The sequence below is a fragment of the Phoxinus phoxinus genome (genome assembly GCF_949152265.1).
Source record: "Phoxinus phoxinus genome assembly, contig: scaffold_139, whole genome shotgun sequence".
Lineage (NCBI taxonomy): Eukaryota > Metazoa > Chordata > Actinopteri > Cypriniformes > Leuciscidae > Phoxinus > Phoxinus phoxinus.
In genome coordinates this window covers 1-20,487 of record NW_027639371.1, presented here as the reverse complement: position 1 = coordinate 20,487, position 20,487 = coordinate 1, and the positions used below count along the sequence as shown (strand labels likewise).

General features: G+C 41.3%; 1 protein-coding gene across 1 annotated transcript; it reads right to left on the bottom strand.

Moving 5' to 3' along the window:
* Positions 1-3,820: 3,820 nt before the first annotated feature.
* On the bottom strand, positions 3,821-20,481 carry LOC306994289 (plexin-A1-like; the record flags this gene model as incomplete). Its single annotated transcript, XM_079639900.1, has 8 exons — positions 20,403-20,481; positions 19,223-19,413; positions 13,964-14,115; positions 10,876-10,996; positions 10,461-10,597; positions 7,591-7,758; positions 3,931-4,024; positions 3,821-3,844 (listed from the first exon to the last, which is right to left on the bottom strand). The coding sequence occupies exons 1-8, from the start codon at positions 20,407-20,409 to the stop codon at positions 3,821-3,823; spliced, it is 894 nt and encodes a 297-aa protein (XP_079496026.1). The 5' UTR covers positions 20,410-20,481.
* Between the last annotated feature and the right edge of the window lie 6 nt (positions 20,482-20,487).

Below are 20,487 nucleotides of genomic sequence, written 5' to 3'. Positions count from 1 at the left end.
AGAATATAAATTAACAAACCTTTATTACAAATACCTACAAATCACCTTCAAATACAGAACACAAAGAATCATTGCAACACCCAATACCTTCAAAAGTAATAAGATCATCCATATGCTTTTAATAAGCAAAATCAACTTGCAACATGCTTGCAACATCATGTTTGAAAAAATAGCAGCTTTGTTATTTTCCAACAGAGAGAGAGAGAGAGAGAGAGAGAGAGACAGACAGACAGAGAGAGAGAGAGAGACAGACAGACAGAGAGAGACACAGAGAGAGAGAGAGAGAGAGAGAGAGAGAGTGAGTGAGTGAGTGAGAGAGAGTGAGAGAGACAGAGAGAGAGAGTGAGTGAGTGAGAGAGAGTGTGAGTGAGTGAGTGAGTGAGAGAGAGAGAGTGAGTGAGAGAGAGAGAGAGAGTGAGAGAGAGAGAGAGAGAGAGAGAGAGAGAGAGAGAGAGAGAGAGAGAGAGAGAGAGAGAGAGAGAGAGAGAGAGAGAGAGAGAGAGAGAGAGAGAGAGAGAGAGAGAGATGTTCAGATGAGCAGGTCAAGGAGGAGGAAAGGTTACGTTCGCCCTGCGGGACTTTCTCTGCGATTTATAGAGACATTTCATGTTCTATATCCCGTCATTTTAAAGGTTAAACTGGGAAAAGGTGATTCAGTGTCACTCATACGCAAAGAAAAACATGTGCCGGCACACAGTGCTTCGGTTGAACACACTTGTTTTTCTGTTCTGCTGCTTTAGAGCTCAGAAGACACCAGAAAACTGCTCTATACAGTAAAGCTCACAAGATTGGAGTCGGTAACATCTGGTGCGGTTTTTGAAAGAAGTCTCTTTTGCTCACAAATGCATTATTTGATTAAAAAAAAAAAATCGAAATACTATTACAATTGTTTTCAAATGTGAATATTAAATGTAATTTATTCCTGTGATAAAATCTGAATTTTCAGCATCATTACTCCAGTCTTCAGTGTCACATGATCCTTCAGATATCATTCTAATATGATGATTTGCATATTCATATAGATTATAGATTTCATATAGATTTCTTTTTATCAAGTTGCTTAATATTTTTGTAGAAATACAGATTTTTTTTGTGGGGGGGATTGCTAAACTATATTGCTTATCGCTATTTTGCCATTTACAATTTTGTTTCGTGAAGCGTGCGCATTATTAACAGGAAGGAACTGGTTTTCTCCAATCACGGCTCTGCATTCTGCATGAGATCGCCTCACACCGGACTCACGAACGGCTGATCAGGTCCGGGCTGCGTTTCCTAAAGCATGGTTAAGTTGATTGTAGAGCCCATCGGTGGCAGTGCTTCTACGGTCTACTTCTGCGATACTTTTGGGGAACGCATTAATATCTGTGGCCTGTTCAACACAGCGCCGTTGTCTTTCAGAGATGTGCTCGATGTAGGAGTGCATGAGGAAAATATACATGTAAAAAGTGTATCACATGTACACACACGAGCACGAACAACACAATGAGCTTAACACTCGCTGCATAAATATTACTATTGAAATTCTAGGTCCTGGGCCTACTGTCAAATCTAATTATTAGTCTATTTTTTGTCATATCAAATCTTTTGTTAAAGGATAATTCCGGTATTTAACACCTTGAGTCTATATTGTAGTTTGTTTTGGATGAACAAGAGTGGTGGACAACATTTTTTTGACAATGGTTCCTCTCTCGAGTTTTTGACTATAAAAGAATTGGCCATGGACCCATTTAACATTGGAGTCAATGTGCATGTCCGAAAATGTCATTAAAACAGCCAATAATGTTCGTTTACAAAACTGTGCAACTCACCGAGTGATTAGTGATGTTAGTTGATGTTCCAGAAACAAAAAGTGTTGCGAAATACAGTTTCTGTCGTGTTTTATTCGTCATTTTGTAAAATCCCATTGTTGAAAAAATAGTTCCACTATAGCAAAATAAACGGATTGGAATCATATATTGCGACGATATATTGTTTATAATCATCAACGAACACCACTAATCACTCGGTGAGTTTAACAGTTTTGTAAACGAACATTATTGGCTGTTTTAATGACATTTTCGGACATGCCCATTGACTCCAATGTTAAATGGGTCCATGGCCAATTCTTTTATAGTCAAAAACTCGAGAGAGGAACCATTGTCAAAAAAAATTTGTCCACCACTCTTGTTCATCCAAAACAAACTACAATATAGACTCAAGGTCTTAAATACCGGAATTATCCTTTAAGATTAAGCTTAATCTTTTTCATTTCTTTAAATTTGTTCTGTCATGAAGCAGACAAAAATTACTCCGTATTCTTCACATTATTTCAACAGCCATCAGGCTGCGATTATTTGATAATGTACCATAAGTTTGTATATTGCAATTAAACTTATATATATCATTCATGAAAAAACTGCTCTAAAGAGAACTAACGCCTCCACAGTCATGCTTTAAACTTATATTGGTGGATCTTGAGATAGATTATTCTTGTCTAGGTAAAGTCAAGAAAGTCGCAGTTTGATGTAAAACTGTTGAGGTGTAAGACTGTGAACACACGTCATTACAAAGACTACAAAACCCAAAAGGCGCACATGTGACGTCATACATTTTCACTCAATGAATGAAGCTAACTTTACTGAAGCTAACTTTACTAAAGCTAACTTTACTAAAGCTAACTTTACTGAAGCTAACTTTACTAAAGCTAACTTTACTAAAGCTAACTTTACTAAAGCTAACTTTACTGAAGCTAACTTTACTAAAGCTAACTTTACTAAAGCTAACTTTACTAAAGCTAACTTTACTGAAGCTAACTTTACTAAAGCTAACTTTACTGAAGCTAATTTTACTGAAGCTAACTTTACTAAAGCTAACTTTACTAAAGCTAACTTTACTGAAGCTAACTTTACTAAAGCTAACTTTACTAAAGCTAACTTTACTAACGCTAACTTTACTGAAGCTAACTTTACTAAAGCTAACTTTACTGAAGCTAACTTTACTGGAGCTAACTTTACTGACGCTAACTTTACTGACGCTAACTTTACTGAAGCTAACTTTACTGAAGCTAACTTTACTGACGCTAACTTTACTGAAGCTAACTTTACTGAAGCTAACTTTACTGACGCTAACTTTACTGAAGCTAACTTTACTAAAGCTAACTTTACTGAAGCTAACTTTACTGAAGCTAATTTTACTGAAGCTAACTTTACTGAAGCTAACTTTACTGAAGCTAACTTTACTGGAGCTAACTTTACTGAAGCTAACTTTACTGACGCTAACTTTACTGACGCTAACTTTACTGACGCTAACTTTACTGAAGCTAACTTCACTGAAGCTAACTTTACTGAAGCTAACTTTACTGGAGCTAACTTTACTGGAGCTAACTTTACTGGAGCTAACTTTACTGAAGCTAACTTTACTGAAGAAAACTTTACTGAAGCTAACTTTACTGAAGCTAACTTTACTGAAGCTAACTTTACTGAAGCTAACTTTACTGAAGCTAACTTTACTGACGCTAACTTTACTGAAGCTAACTTTACTGAAGCTAACTTTACTGACGCTAACTTTACTGAAGCTAACTTTACTGACGCTAACTTTACTGAAGCGAACTTTACTGACGCTAACTTTACTGACGCTAACTTTACTGAGCCGGAAGCGGAGGGGAGGGACTTAGTGAAAAAATACGCCGCAAAAATAATAAATAAAATGCTTTCTTAAAAAAGGCAAAAGAACGCACGCATGTTTTCTTAACATGATCATTATAAACCAACAGACTGATGAAAATGCGGGACATTTTCTCGATATGCGACGTGCGGAACAAGGGGTGGAAATGCTGCGGTGGTCAGCTGGTCACCCTACATGGAGGCTGAGGAAGTATAGAGGATAATGATGAAGAGAATAAAACAGAGAGAATAAAGTGATGATAAGTTGACTGTGTGTTAAGACACTTACGTTGACGGCACTGACGCTGCCGTACTTGGCTCTCATCTCCGGCTCTCTGACGGTGGCGAGGTTTGTGCCGGTGACCGTCAACGGCGTTCCACCGCTAACAGAGAGAGAACAACACAGTAAACTCAAGAAAACACGGATCTCCTCTTGACCATCAGCCTTTCATTTCCTCCTGAAGCCACTTTAGCCAAACTCTCCTGTGCACTGAAGTATGTGCTGAACTGCTGAAGGATCTCCTTTAAAGATGCAGTGCACTACCGTTCAAAAGTTTGGGGTCAGTAAGATTGTTTTTTCTAAGTTAATAAAATTAAGTTGATCAAAAGTGATAGTTATAATGTTACAAAAGGTTTTTATTTCAAATAAACACTGTTCTTTTGACCTTCCTATTCATCAAAAAATTCTCTTTCCACAAAAATATGAATGTTTTCAACATTGATAATAATCATAAATGTTTCTTGAGCAGCAAATCATCATATTATACTGATTTCTGAAGGATCATGTGACACTGTAGACTGGAGTAATGATGCTGAACATTCAGCTTTAATATTTAGTTTTATTTTCATATTTTCTGTTTACAATATTTCACTGTTTTCACTGTATTTTTGATCAAATAAATGCAGCCTTGGGGAGCAGAAGTTCACGCGATAGTTTCTCATGAGGACGTGAAAGTCTGTATATTTGTATTTTTACAAAGGTCCCTTTAGGGGCTCCGTACAAGAGACTTATTTCTGAAACATTACAAAATCTTATCGACCCCAAACTTTTAAACAGCAGTGCGTGTGTTCGTAATTTCAAAATATTATACCTTTTTTTTTTTATGGATATGATTTTTTACATTTGCATAGAAGCATATAAATACCCATGTTAAGCAAGTATAAGTAGTCAGGACACTGTACAATTATTTAAAGTAACACTAGGTTACTTTTCTTTTTTTTGCTCTCGGGGTCCCCCTAGAGTTGGGAAACAGTATTGTCCTCTACTACTGTCGTAAACTCTGTCATACATGCACGTGCATTTGTTGACAACCATGATAGCCCTGAACACTGTAGGAGTTCACATGCAGGTGTTCTGCTTGCGTCGCGTGTGAAATGTCTTCATCCAGGTACAGTGGCATATATTTCAGCATGTCATATGAATATAATTTCATGGGTTTTATTTTTTTTCAAACGACAAATGATCGCGATGCTCACGTTTACAAGCCAGCGTCATTATAGTAGCCTAGTCTATTGGTTACCGTTTTACTGAATCTATATGATACTTCAATGCAATGTTTGAGTGGTAGGCGAGATATAATAAACATATATCGTCAATATTATAATATCAAGCTACCATAGATGAATCTGCAAATTTTACAAATCGATTTGCATTATAGCTTGAGGCAAGACAAATAAACAAATATCACAGACATGTTAGGTATCCTAAAATATTATTTTGTACATCTTATATATTTACTTGCAAGAATGTAGCCCCTACCAAACTTGTAACTTACACGCCATTTAGACATAGGCTTTCATTTGATATTTGAAAGTCCGCATCGGTCGGACATAGGGTTGCCACCTTTGATTTGTGAAAAACCGGGACATTCAGATTATTATTATTTTTTGTGGTCTGAGTCTGAGTTGTAGGTTGTAAATAGTATTTTCTTTGACACTGGTGGCTCATCCGACTTTGTTGTGTTATCCTCATAGACAGTGGTTATCCTCCTCGTCCGTCTCTCTCCCCATTTCACACAATAGATGTAAATAGACCGTTTTTAAAAAGCTAGCAACTAAACTCACACTGTATCATCTTGGATGTGTGTTGATGCGCGCGCGCGACCGACCGACAGCACAGGCAGTTGCTAGGCGATAAGTTGAGCTTCCAATCAAATAAAAGTAAACGCCTGGCATTGCGTCACATTGGCCAATCCACTGTTTTACCCGTTTTTACCATGGTTTTTACCCGTTTACGGACACAGGATTGGATGTACTGTACACAACTATGAAGAAAACACAGTAACAGTAGACGGAAACGGTTTAATTTGAAACCAGGAAATTCTACTTTAGAAGTACATTTTCACAAAAAAACGGGACAATTCGTGTCCCGGGAAAGAATATGAATTTTCTGGGACTGTCGCTCAAAAAAGAGAATAATCCCTGGAAAACCGGGACGGGTGGCATCGGGCACCCCTCCTCCTCATTCAGCTCACACCAGCGAGGAAACGCTGGCCCAATGTTGATCCTCGTTCTGCCTTTAATGCGATCACTTTCTCGTTTCCTCTTGTTGCTTTCCTCCGACAAAACCTTTGCTTTCTCGCTTTTCTGTCTGCTTCGGCCATGACTATAACATTTGGCAAACAAACGCTAGTTTGGCTCGCACGTCCGATTGAAGGAAGTGGGGGTGGTGGTGGAAGTGACGTATATGCCGTAAAGCAGTCGAATTTTGTAGTTCTCTTTGTTCGCCGGTTACTACCCGAAACCCGAAGTTTAAAAGTACGATTAAAAACGCTACAGACCCTGTCAGGCTATGGCAGACGTGTCATTCAACCTATTGTAAGTCGATGTACCATCACAAGAGACTTGGAAATATATTATTAAGGTTGAAAAGTTACCTGGTGCTGCTTTAAATGGGTGGTATAATGCCCTTTTCACAAGATGTAAAATAAGTCTCTGATGTCCCCAGAGTGTGTGTGAAGTTTTAGCTCAAAATACCCCACAGATATTTTTATATAGCATGTCAAAGTCACTTTTTGAGGGTGAGCAAAAACACACCGTTTTGTGTCTGTCCCTTTAAATGCAAATGAGCTGCTGCTCCCGGCACAGGGGGCGGAGCTTCAAGAGCTTGTGTGTGTTAGCAGCTGCGATTACTTCAAGCAGACACACACTAATATGACAGAAACTGTTCTGCCTTTTGTTCAAACCGGAGTCAGACAATGATGGAGAGACTCAAGAAGAAGTGACAACATGTAGAAGCAACAGGACGTCTCTGAATGGTTAGTTGATGAATTTATGTAGATTATGTGTAGTTAACTATCTTCAATTAGCATATTCTGTCTTGATAATCTATAAATCGCTCGACTACAACAACTCTTCCTCTTCTCAACATGGACTGCGTGTTCAGGGGGCGGGGTTTATGTAAATTTTAGGGTTGGTGATGTCACTAATCCGGGAGGAATGTGGTGTAGTTCCTACCAGCCGTTTGTTGTAGTTCTTAAAAAGCGATTTCTGTAAAAGCAAATATCTCCCTTTGCTTTGAACTTTGAGCGTTGTAACTTTGCAGATGTTGTTTACGATCAAACAGCAACATTACACACTAACTACAGTTAGAAAAGTCAAATCATAATCAACCACCCCTTTAATAAGTGTTATAAGTGAAACACAACACACATGTGAAGATGAAACGGCTGTTATTTGTGTGTGTGAATGGAGTGTCAAAATAATTTTCACAATTTCAGTCTCTCCCTCTCTCTCTCTCTCTCTCTCTCTCTCTCCTTCACGGTTCAGTGCTGGTTCTGTTTGCAGGTTTTCTCTGTCATCAGTTTGATGAAGTGATGTTCCTCAAACCTCCAGAGACGGAGCTGCAAACACTCACGCTACAGCCGCCGCGATCGCCACTTTTCTCTCATCAGGGTGTGTGTGTGTGTGCGTGTGTGTGTGTGTGTGCGTGTGTGAGAATGAGACGCACCTGGCGATGCTCCAGTCGGGCTCGATCTTCAGGATGCTGGGATCATCCGTGTAGTTGAACTTCACCTCTGGGTTTCTGAGCTCGGCTGCGTTTATATCCACCATCACCGGGGTCCCGCCTGAACCCAACCCAGCTGGAGTCACACACACGATCTCACGGGCGCTGCGCCTGTCAGACACACACAACACCGCAAACTCAAGATCTCCTTCTGTTAAAGGACTTCTGTTACACTTTCAAATGCGTTTTTCTTTTTTCGTATTCGTCATTGTAAAAAAAAAAGAAAGAAAGTGCTCGCTACGGATGCGCAAAACGCAGAAAATCGAACCCGATGCGAATTTTTTTTAGACGGATGAAAGATTCGGAGGAAGTGTGTAAACATGATTGACACAACGTGAAGTCGTATTTATTTTTTAACGTGCAAAAATTTTCAGACTCAATGTACAAGAACCTTTAGGCCACGCGCGTGTCCACCAAAGCGTTTTTTCACGCGGCTGGCGTATTTTTTCAATTGTTTTCAATGGGAGCGGTAAAACTTTGGGTAAAACGCAGCACTCATCACTGTCACTTTCTACTCAGCCGTCCAATCACAGTGGAGGAGGGGCGGGGTTAATACCACACCGACCAACCGCCACATTCTGCTTGTACAACGTCAACAGAAGACAACAACTAGCATAAGGCCGTGTGTCCACCAAAGCGTTTTTAGCCAGCTGAAAACACCGAGCTATGTGCGCTTGAGAGCGTTTTGGCAGCGCAGTATGTTTTCAGTTGAGACGCTTCGTTGCTATGATACAGAATATCCGTTGGCCGGTGTGGTATTAGTCCCGCCCCTCCTCCACTGTGATTGGACGGTTGGCTAAAAAGTGACAGTGATGAGTGCTGCATTTTACCCAAAGATGAACATTCTTCAATTCTCCGCGACCTGTAAAAAACGCAGAACGCGCAGCGCCTCGTTACGCTCATGGCGTTTTAAAACGCGGCGCTCCCATTGAAGAAACGCTTTGGTGGACACACGGCCTAATAATTTCAAAATAATTTAAAACAAGAGCCAGAGAAAATACGTTACGTTGTATCGACATTTTAATATATAATCAACACAGAAACAAAATATGTGTGAAATGAGATGCTAGGAACACTTTCGTGGATATTCAGTATCATAACAAGCAAACTGAAAAAATGCTGCGCTGCTAAACGCTCTCAAACGCCCATAGCTAAGCGCTTTCAGCTGGCTAACACCGCTTTGGTGGCCTTTACACACTTTACAAAACCAATCAGTTTCTTTTCTTTTTTTGTTACTACATGATCTTATTGTATTGTCAAACCCAGAGAGAGAGTTGATTGTGAAGCGGATCACGTGTGCGCGAGCGCAGGGTGTGTGTGACACACACTTTCATCAGGTTGCATCAGGTTTGGAGGTTCATAGATCACAGATTCACGGCTCCGAACATGACGGACTTTAATCTGATCAAACGAACACATGTGCGTCTGACGGCGCGTTTAGTCATGTGACAGATAAGAGGAGGATGAGATTCAGTCTGAAGGTTTGTTCCCATGTTTGATCAGTGTCCTCTACGCGCACGCACGTGTGTGTGTGTGTGTGTGTGTGTGAAGCTGCGGTGTTGCCTAGGCAACCGTGTTCACAACATGCACTGGTGAAACCTGCTGAGTTCTGGATGTATTCTGGCAAGACTGTCGTCACATGATTGGCACAAACCCATCAATCGTTTCTGAAGACGGCTATACTATTTTAAACTTACTGCATAATACACTTTCCCTGAGACAAAGTCATAAAAAATGACATACATTAACCCATGTTTCACCGCTACCATAAAGTACTATGACGGCACAATCATTTAGAGATGCTATCAGATGCAAAAAGAAGATTTCAGGTGAAATTTCCCACCAAAATCAATAAATAATAAAGAAAATTAAGATTTTTTAGGTGTGTGTATATATATATATATATTGGGAATAATGGTAAAATAAATATATTATGCTAATGTGAAATTATAAGTTAAAATGTTCTTGATGTCCATGAACAAAATCTAACTGGTCTAAAAAAAAAAAAAAAAAAAAATTCTTTGTACAAAATAATGATTTGGATGAAATTAGGATGAAATATTGTTTTAAATAGTATTTCAATAAATTCAATCAAAAACTATGGACGCTATTTTAGTATTGTTTATATGCCAATTATAATATGTATTAATAATTTGAATAAGTTGTTATTTTATATTTTCAGTTTTCATTTTAATTTTAGTTTAGGATTTCATAATTTTATTATGTGGATTTGTATTTTTTCAAATACATTTTTTTTAAACTTATTTACGTACTAACCATTTTCTTGCGTGCCGTCAGGATTACTCTCTGGTGCCGTGCACTCGCTGTGAGACTCCGCCCACACGCTGTTCTGATTGGCTGTGGGTTTTGATTGATTTGTACGCATCTCGCAGTCGCGTCTAGTGTGGACAGACAAATTATTTGTCGCTGGAATCATATCGCATCGCATCTGGTTAGGACACAGAGTTAAGCTACTCCTACGTCATGCGTCGGGTCAGAGGTCACTCTTACACTGGAACTAGACTTGCGTACGGCCGTTACCGGAAACCAGTCATTATAGTTTATTTTCTTACAAAAACGCCGCGCTTCCACTGAAACTAGACTCGCGTACGGCCATGATTACGTACGTCCGTGAATTTGGGGGCGGAGCTATCAAGATAGAGGTGTGTTTGTTTTGTCGATTTCAAATATCAGGAACGTTTCTCAGAAATTGTTTACTTTAAATGTGAGAAAGTGTCTAGTGTGGACAGACAAATGATTTGTGGCTGGAATCTATGGCGTCTGGTTGGGACACGGTGTGAGGTGAGCAGTACCTCAGGAAGCGGCAGGTGTTGAGTCCGATCTTGATGGAGACGGCGCTGCCCGCGTTCAGATGACTGCCGTGGATCGTGATCCTCGTTCCTCCAGAGATCGGCCCGTATGACGGCACCACACGCGAGAAGTACGGCGACTGGACAGGAGAGGATATGAAATATAATCACTTCAGCTGGGAAAACCTTTTGAATTTCATACATTCAGTTTGTAACACAAGACTAGAGAAGATGTGTGAAAAAATATCTAATTTACACACTGTTTTTTACACAGGTGTATGCTTGGTAACATATACCAATATAAATTTGTGTGCGGATCTTTTTTTCTGATTTTTGAGTTCCTTTTGGATCTATGCACCACAAGAAGTTATTACTCATCAGTTTGGGACTAATGTTTGGCGCTGAAACTGAAACTCACCACAAACGTGAAGGCTTTAGGAGACACGGCCCTGTACTCCGGCAGACAGTCTCGCACACACACTTCCACCTGAGCTTCCTGCACACGGTAACCTGTGGCATCGGCCAAACGACACACAATCCTGCAGAGAGAGAGAGAGAGAGAGAATTTTCATTTGAACATACCTTTATTACAAATAACCTAAACTAATTCATTCAGTTCCTACCTACAAGAGTACAAAAAAAATACACATTCAATATAGCAAATATCCAAATAAATACCCATAAAAAAATAATTCCAAAACATGTGCAAAAACTGTAAACTCTCATTAATTATTTCACACAGAGCCCCCTTATAACACCAAATCAATTCAAAAGACATAAGATCCCCCACGGTAGAGAGAGAGAGAGAGAGAGAGAGAGAGAGAGAGAGAGACAGACAGAGAGAGAGAGAGAAAGAGAGAAGGGTCTCTCCAAAACTATATGGGCGTAGTGTGTGTGACGTCACCCGTAGTGTTTCTGAAGAAAATTTTTGAAGCCCAAAGTGGGCGGAGTCGGCCGTCGCCATCTTGGCCGCGTGTCACTCCCGGATAAACGAAAACGTACAGCGAGGCGGATTAGCTGAGGTCATGTGACGCTAACAGACAGCAGACAAACGGCTAGTAGTGACATTAGCGGCAATCCACCCGTCACTCAAGTGGCCACGCCCTTAATTATGCAGAACTTTAAGGCTTAATATAATTTAAATGGATGAGTTATAAAAATGTTCACCCCCTCACAGTCGTCATGAAGGGCAACATTAGCTATATAGACCAAAACCACTTTTTGTACCAGACTGTAAACATGTTTTTTTCTGCTGTAAAGTTGTGCATTTTAACATGCGGGTCTATGGGATCGAGTCTCTTCTGCAGCCGGCCTCTAGTGGCCAGTGGAGGAACTGCAGGTTAATCTCTCAGTGTTGGCTTCGAGAGAGAGAAAGAAAGGCTGCTGTTTGGTCTGGACGCACGGCCGCCGGCGCTCGATGTTCAAAACATTGATTGAGCGCCCGAACACGAGACAGACGGGTTGCAGGCGCTACATGAACACACACCACTGTAATGAGACGCAGTAAAACCCTCACTGGACTGGAAAACGGCTCTCCGTGATTAATGGGACGGACAGCGAATCCTCCCATCATGCCCTGGGGCGGCTCGTGAGTTATTAACCGCCCTGCGTCTGTGTCGAGCATTTCTAGTGCGGATGGGAGAAGAGTTTCTGTGTTTGCAATGAAACCCTGACGCTTGTTTAGCTTCAGGAAACTGTAAAGTCATCGTTCCAGCAGCAGGACTGAAAACTGTGGAGAAGCGACGGCAGAAAACAGACGTCAAGGAAGCTGCGGTTTCTGCTACAGAATCAAACATTTTCATTTAACAAACTAAAATCAACAGTTTTAAATGCTAAAGTTAATTCTGCCATCACAACAATTTAATATGCAGTTTTAATAATGGATATTAACCTTGAGACTGAATTTGTTATTAAATGAATGTTTTAAATATTAAAGGTATAGCGGAGGATCTTTCCTAATTTTAGAAAAGACCCGCCCTCTCCAATTTTTTTTAAAATGCGCATGCGCAACACTATTTGCTCCCGAGAGGGAACGCCTACTAGCAGTGATTTTAAATGGATTTCTCCAAACAGCGTGACAAACTTTACCTGTCTAGCAGAATCTCTGCGACTGCGGCATCAGTGGGAAGCCCAACCTGTGCGTTTAGCGCACGCCAGCGTGTGAACGGCCTTACGTAAACATATCACCAGAATGATTGACACTTAGGTGGACCAATAGTATAGGCTACCCACCCGGAAAAAGAAAATCCTCCGCTATACCTTTAAAGCGGCACTCGGTAACTCTAGCCACCGCTTTGCTGATGTTCTCGACGAGCTCCCCCTACAGCTGCGGTGCGTCTATTTTTCACATCACTGTCGTAAAGTCACTTGCGGCGCGCCGGCGCCCTCCTCCCCCTTTCTACCGCTGCTCATGTGCTTTTGTTATGGTCGAGCCGGTGTGGTGAACAAATGAGTCCCAGACGCACCAACTTTATCGTGTGGAGCATGTCTACCGAGGTGGGTAATACATCATACACAGTATCATGAAGCAGTTCGTGTTTCTCGTTCTTTCTCGCTCGTTCTCGCTTCTCACGAGACTTCCTATTTTCAACTTACCGGGACGTTAGTCCCAATGTTGCAAGGCTGGTTTTCCGCCTGGGAACGCTGGTAGGAGCGGGGAAAGGAACCATTCTCACCAGAACAGATTATTTAACCATCCAAATGATTTCTAAACGGATTTATTAAGCTGAAAAAGTTACCAAGTGCACCTTTAAGATTAGATGATGGAAAAAATGATAAAAAAAACGTGTATATATACGCATGCAGAATTAAATATCAAATGATCTATGTGCAAAATCAACTGATACTACTAAATTTAATTTTAAAAAAGCTGATAACCTATCAATGTTTATCAATGACAATGACGATGATCTACTGTTGCTATGGTTACAGTCACACAACGTTTAATTGTTTTATTGCTTTTCAATGAGAGATACGAGCTAAAGACACACCAATGTTAAAATCTTGACCTATAAGGCCCGTTCACAGCAAGAGCGACTGTAGCGATATACACAGCCGTTCGGGATCGGTGAGATTTGAAATGTTTTTAAAAGAAGTCTGTTCTGCTCACCAAGGCTGCATTTATTTGATAAAAAGAAAAAAAGTTATATTATTAAATATTATGACCAATTTAAAATAGCTGTTCCTGTGATCAAAGCTGAATTTCCAGCATCATTACTCAAGTCTTCAGCGTCACATGATCCTTCAGAAATCAGTATAATATGATGATTGATGCCAGCAAACTAGGCCGTCTGACCAATCAGAGCAGAGCAGCTCTCAGAGAGGCGGGGTTTAGAGACTGAATCTTCGAACGAAGCATTTCAGAGACTGAGAGAGAAGAGCTGACGCTGCAGTGGAGATTATGAGGACATTAAAGTGTTTTTGACCTGAGATGCATGTAAACATGTTGAAGGAGACTCTTTAAACTGAGTTGTAGCACAGAAACTGTGTCAGTATCCGAGACTCACTGCTCAGCGCTGACGTATTCCTCCTCGATGGGCGTACAGGCCACTTTCCCGATCCGCACGCCGTTCTGGATGTCCTTGAACTGAAGGCCCAGATTCTCCCCGGTGATGGTCAGTCTGGTTCCGCCCTGCCGGGGACCGGTCTCAGGAGACAGCTGGACCAGGACAGATCAACAGAACAACGTCAATGAACTATCCCTTAAAAAGCCACCAGGGGTGTGTCTCCCGTACAACTGTGTAACTCGTGCTTCACTATCACAGTACGATACTTCACTGAAGAAATCCACTATAGTCTCGACTGCTTCCCGAAACCGTATTGTTGCAAATTGGTCGTTCAACCGCGTTGGTTAATGATGTCACGCATGTGTGGAGTAATAATACTGTTATGAATCTGTTTGAGATCGAGGTAATGCGAGATGTTTTGCTATAGATTACAGACATGACATCTGAGGAATATTTCTCAGTTATTTTGCTTTATTCCCAGATTCACTCATAGACACGTTCTTGCGCACTACAGCTCGCTCACACATGCGCACTCTTCAAACACTACACTTTACATCTCTTGATAAACTAAAAGATGTAAATGACATTTGTATGTATTTTAAATCAAATATAAAGATTGCACTGAATGTCAGCTTTGCTTATTCTGCTCAAGATCAGGATTTATTGAGTCCGCATGTCATGTCTAGAAACACTTCTTCTAACCGCAGGAGATCTGTCGCTCACACACACAACTCTGCGATGCTGTTCGCGAATGTTCGTTGGAACGATGGTTTCGGGAAACACGACTCGCTGAACTGCTGATAACGACAGACCATAGTTGGCTAACGAAGCTTTCGGGAAACACACCAGATCAGAAGTTCATCAGCGGCTGCCGAGATCTTCAGCCAAACAAGCGCAGAAGACAAACACACACACACACACACACACACACACTCACGCGGAGAGCGAAACGAGAGGCGCACAGTAATTGGTTTCAGAGGGACTGCTTTAATTTGACATTCACACATTTGTACAGATACACGGATGAAGAGGAGTGCAGCAGAAGAGAATAGGTGTACGTCTTCTGAACAGATGGCTCTCAAAGCGCCTATGGTGCGCTAATAATCCATGTGATAAATTCATTCTTCTCCAAATTAAATTAACACCTAATCTAATAAGTAAGAGACGACAGCGGCGCCGCACAGATAGAGCGAGCGCATGAGAAATCGAATGCTGAGAACAAAGGAGGAGTTTAATTAACACGAGGGGATGTAAATTTAGTAAGTAGACGTTCTAAAAGTTAATATTCCTCTGGCAGGAGGATTCAGAAGTCGACGAGAGAATCTTCTTCTTCGAGAGAGAAACAGAGCGAGAGAACATCGAGAGCGAGTGTGTTGTAGTCCAGGACTGCAGAAAGGAGGAAGACAACTGTCCCTCATCAGCACCTGTAGCATCACCGGTGTCTGTGACGGGCATGTGATCAGCTGATGACCAACAAGAAAGTTTCTCTTTATCCAATTAGACTTTGTAATAATAATAATAGAAAACTTACTGTTTACGGATTAAAAAATAATAATAATAATAATATAATAAATATATATATTTATTAATAATATTAATACAACTTAATTAAAATGTATATTATGATTGTTATTATTAAACAAAATAATATTGTATTTACATAAATACTTACATAAAAAAATCAAACATTATTATTTCAGTAATACTATTGTAATGTAAATTACTCAATAATAACAACAACAATAATAATACTTATTTAAATGATAATATAATACTAATGTTTTTTTTATTGAAATAAAATATTATTTTGAACAATAATATTTAAAAAAACCAATAACAATTATAATTATTGTTATTATTAAAGAAAATTATATTTTATTTTACTGCCCTTGGTGACACATGGGTGTGTGTACGGTAACTGACCCTGGTGACGCGCGGGTGTGTGTACGGTAACTGACCCTGGTGACGCGCGGGTGTGTGTACGGTAACTGACCCTGGTGACGCGCGGGTGTGTGTACGGTAACTGACCCTGGTGACGCGCGGGTGTGTGTACGGTAACTGACCCTGGTGACGCGCGGGTGTGTGTACGGTAACTGACCCTGGTGACGCGCGGGTGTGTGTACGGTAACTGACCCTGGTGACGCGCGGGTGTGTGTACGGTAACTGACCCTGGTGACGCGCGGGTGTGTGTACGGTAACTGACCCTGGTGACGTGCGGGTGTGTGTACGGTAACTGACCCTGGTGACGCGCGGGTGTGTGTACTGTAACTGACCCTGGTGACGCGAGGGTGTGTGTACGGTAACTGACCCTGGTGACGTGCGGGTGTGTGTACGGTAACTGACCTGGTGACGTGAGGGTGTGTGTACGGTAACTGACCCTGGTGACGCGCGGGTGTGTGTACGGTAACTGACCCTGGTGACGCGCGGGTGTGTGTACGGTAACTGACCCTGGTGACGCGCGGGTGTGTGTACGGTAACTGACCCTGGTGACGCGCGGGTGTGTGTACGGTAACTGACCCTGGTGACGCGCGGGTGTGTGTACGGTAACTGACCCTGGTGACGCGCGGGTGTGTGTACGGTAACTGACCCTGGTGACGCGCGGGTGTGTGTACGGTAACTGACCCTGGTGACGCGCGGGTGTGTGTACGGTAACTGACCCTGGTGACGCGCGGGTGTGTGTACGATAACTGACCCTGGTGACGCGCGGGTGTGTGTACGGTAACTGACCCTGGTGACGCGCGGGTGTGTGTACGGTAACTGACCCTGGTGACGTGCGGGTGTGTGTACGGTAACTTACCCTGGTGACGCGCGGGTGTGTGTACGGTAACTGACCCTGGTGACGCGCGGGTGTGTGTACGGTAACTGACCCTGGTGACGCGCGGGTGTGTGTGTACGGTAACTGACCCTGGTGACGCGCGGGTGTGTGTGTACGGTAACTGACCCTGGTGACGCGCGGGTGTGTGTACGGTAACTGACCCTGGTGACGCGCGGGTGTGTGTACGGTAACTGACCTTGGTGACGCGCGGGTGTGTGTACGGTAACTGACCCTGGTGACGCGCGGGTGTGTGTACGGTAACTGACCTTGGTGACGCGCGGGTGTGTGTACGGTAACTGACCCTGGTGACGCGCGGGTGTGTGTACGGTAACTGACCTTGGTGACGCGCAGGTGTGTGTACGGTAACTGACCTTGGTGATGCGCGGGTGTGTGTACGGTAACTGACCTTGGTGACGCGAGGGTGTGTGTACGGTAACTGACCTTGGTGACGCGCGGGTGTGTGTACGGTAACTGACCTGGTGACGTGAGGGTGTGTGTACGGTAACTGACCTTGGTGACGCGCGGGTGTGTGTACGGTAACTGACCTTGGTGACGCGAGGGTGTGTGTACGGTAACTGACCTTGGTGACGCGCGGGTGTGTGTACGGTAACTGACCTTGGTGATGCGCGGGTGTGTGTACGGTAACTGACCTTGGTGATGCGCGGGTGTGTGTACGGTAACTGACCCTGGTGACGCGCGGGTGTGTGTACGGTAACTGACCCTGGTGACGCGCGGGTGTGTGTATGGTAACTGACCCTGGTGACGCGCAGGTGTGTGTACGGTAACTGACCCTGGTGACGCGCGGGTGTGTGTACAGTAACTGACCCTGGTGACGCGCGGGTGTGTGTACGGTAACTGACCCTGGTGACGCGCGTGTGTGTGTACGGTAACTAGGGCTGAACGATTAATTGCATTTGCGATAATATCGCGATTTGATGAAACGCGATTTTGTAATCGCAAAAGCTGCGATTAGACTGTGGTCACGTGACACGCGATCGTAAAGCAGTCTGCACTGCAGATGAAGCATCAACTAAGTTGGCACGCTACGCATATAGGCCTGGCATAGGCTCCAGGAAAGAACAGTTTGTTTAATTTATGTGATTGTGTTATAGATTATCTTCAATGATTCAGATAATTTCAGAATCGAGTCTGAGCTTAGTTTTAAACACAGATGCGTGATGACGCTGCGTGCGCTTTTTAACAACCGTATTCTGCTTGCTTCTAATTCCTCTGTCACACACACACACAAATTCGAACCTTCAGAAAAATAGTCTTTCATACAGTTCGGAAAAGTTTAAGCGAATTGGACATTCGCGGGCTTCATTGTACTACTAGATCGTATGGCACATATGCGCTGTGAAATACTCGCACTTTCACTAGTAGTGCGCGGTCTCGCCCGCCGGTATTTTCCTTACAAATGCTCTATAAAGGCATCGTATGTATTTTGGAATGCAGTTGGCTTATATATTAAAAATAAAAATATGAAAACCATCGACAAAAGCTGCTTTCAATTTCAAATACTCACGGCCGCTTTGTGAAGAGCGCTCTCATGCGGCTGTGAGCGACTCTGTCTATGTGTACTTGCATCTCAAAATGCGTTTATGACGCGAAATTAATGTAAACAGTCAGTTATTAAACAGACAGGACAAACCACATCTTATATTTCAAAAGAGATCTGTGCATTAGTGTGAAGCAGCTTATCGTATGTAAACTGATAAAGAAAAATCACTTAATCACAGCTCTTGATTAGAAAACATTCAGACTACTCTTAAATACTGAAAGCACTCTTTGTTTATTGCTTGTAATGTTTTTCCCCCGCTTTATTGATAGCTTTTATGTTTTGAAGATATTCGTTGATATAGCCTATTTAAAATTCTTAACATGTAATTGTATTAATTTCGTTTTTAAATGTGTAATTATTTTTTAAATTAGCCAACTTATAATTACATATGTAATGAAATAAATATTTGAAGTTTTATTAATAAGATTAATTAATAAATAAAAAAAGTTGATCGGCTCATGAGGTGCCTAAAGATTCCCATCCATATTTTACAATGATTTATTGCTTGTGTTTGTTGAATAATATAAAAGATAAAGAGCTTAAAAAATAATCGCATATTAAATCGCAATCGCAATATTGGTAAAAATAATCGCAATTAGATTATTTTCCAAAATCGTTCAGCCCTAACGGTAACTGACCCTGGTGACGCGCGGGTGTGTGTACGGTAACTGACCTTGGTGACGCGCGGGTGTGTGTACGGTAACTGACCCTGGTGACGAGCGGGTGTGTGTACGGTAACTAACCTTGGTGACGCGCGGGTGTGTGTACGGTAACTGACCCTGGTGACGCGCGGGTGTGTGTACGGTAACTGACCTTGGTGATGCGCGGGTGTGTGTACGGTAACTGACCTTGGTGATGCGCGGGTGTGTGTACGGTAACTGACCTTGGTGATGCGCGGGTGTGTGCAGCGGCTGTTCCCGGCGCTCGCGTGCATCCATGTGTTCTCCGGCTGAGCACACTCCTGGCGCAGGGAACACTTCCGGTCCTGAACACACCAGCCACACTCGAAGCTGGACTCGGCCTTCAGACACAGACCACAGCTCTCTCTCAGAGCGAAACACTTGTAGAGGTGCGCTGCAGACGAGAAGATCACACACTCAACATCACGGCATCAGAAACACACAACTCAAAGCTTCTGGATGATATACGGGAAAATGTTCAGAGAAAAACAGTGTAAGAATGCAAAAAAATAAATACAATTATTCAAACGAAGAAACATTAGATTAAAATGTCAAAAAATAAGTAAACAAGTAAATAAAGAATAATAAAATAAATAATCACATTCAAATAATTAATTATTAAATTAGAATAAAAAAAAAATATATAAGAATTGATTAATAAAAAATATTATAATAAGATTAAAATAAAAAACATATGATAAATTAATATTGATAAAACATAAATATTTGATTAAAATGAATAAATGTATTAATTCATAAAAAATAAATAAGTTAATAAAAATTAATAAGATTAATTTAAATAGTATTTTATTAAAATAAAGAAAGATGAATGCAATTATATTAAATAAGTAAACAAGAAAATAAATAAACATTAGATTAAAATAAACAAATGTAAAAATTAAATGCTAAAATAAGAAAATAAAGATTAAAATAAATAAATATATAAATAAAAAATAAGAAAAATACATATTCGATTAAAATAAACAAATATATACATTAATTACAAATATGCTAAAATAAGAAAACATAAGTAAATAAACAAAAAGTTAAAATAAAGAATTATTAGATTAAATAAACAGATAAAATTATATTAAAATAAGAAAATAAACAAGTAAATAAATAAAAGTAAAATAAATTAAAATTAAATATCCCACATTTGACTGTCAATTGAGTTATTATACCAGCATTAATCATTCACAAATGAGCAGCAAATGAATAATTTATTACAATATTGCACCTCCTCCTGTTTACTAACTGTGAAGCACACTTGCTCACGCCAGCAGGAGATGCTCTGAAACATCTACAAATGCAGCAACTCTGCAGCATCCAGTGAAGGTTGCTAGGCAACCAGCTACAGCGTACCGCAGCGGTTGCCATGGTTACCTTGCATGTTGTGAGGGTTGTCGATGATGAAGTTTCCATTCCACACCACAGACAGATCAACGGGGAGATCGCTGATGTCACTTCC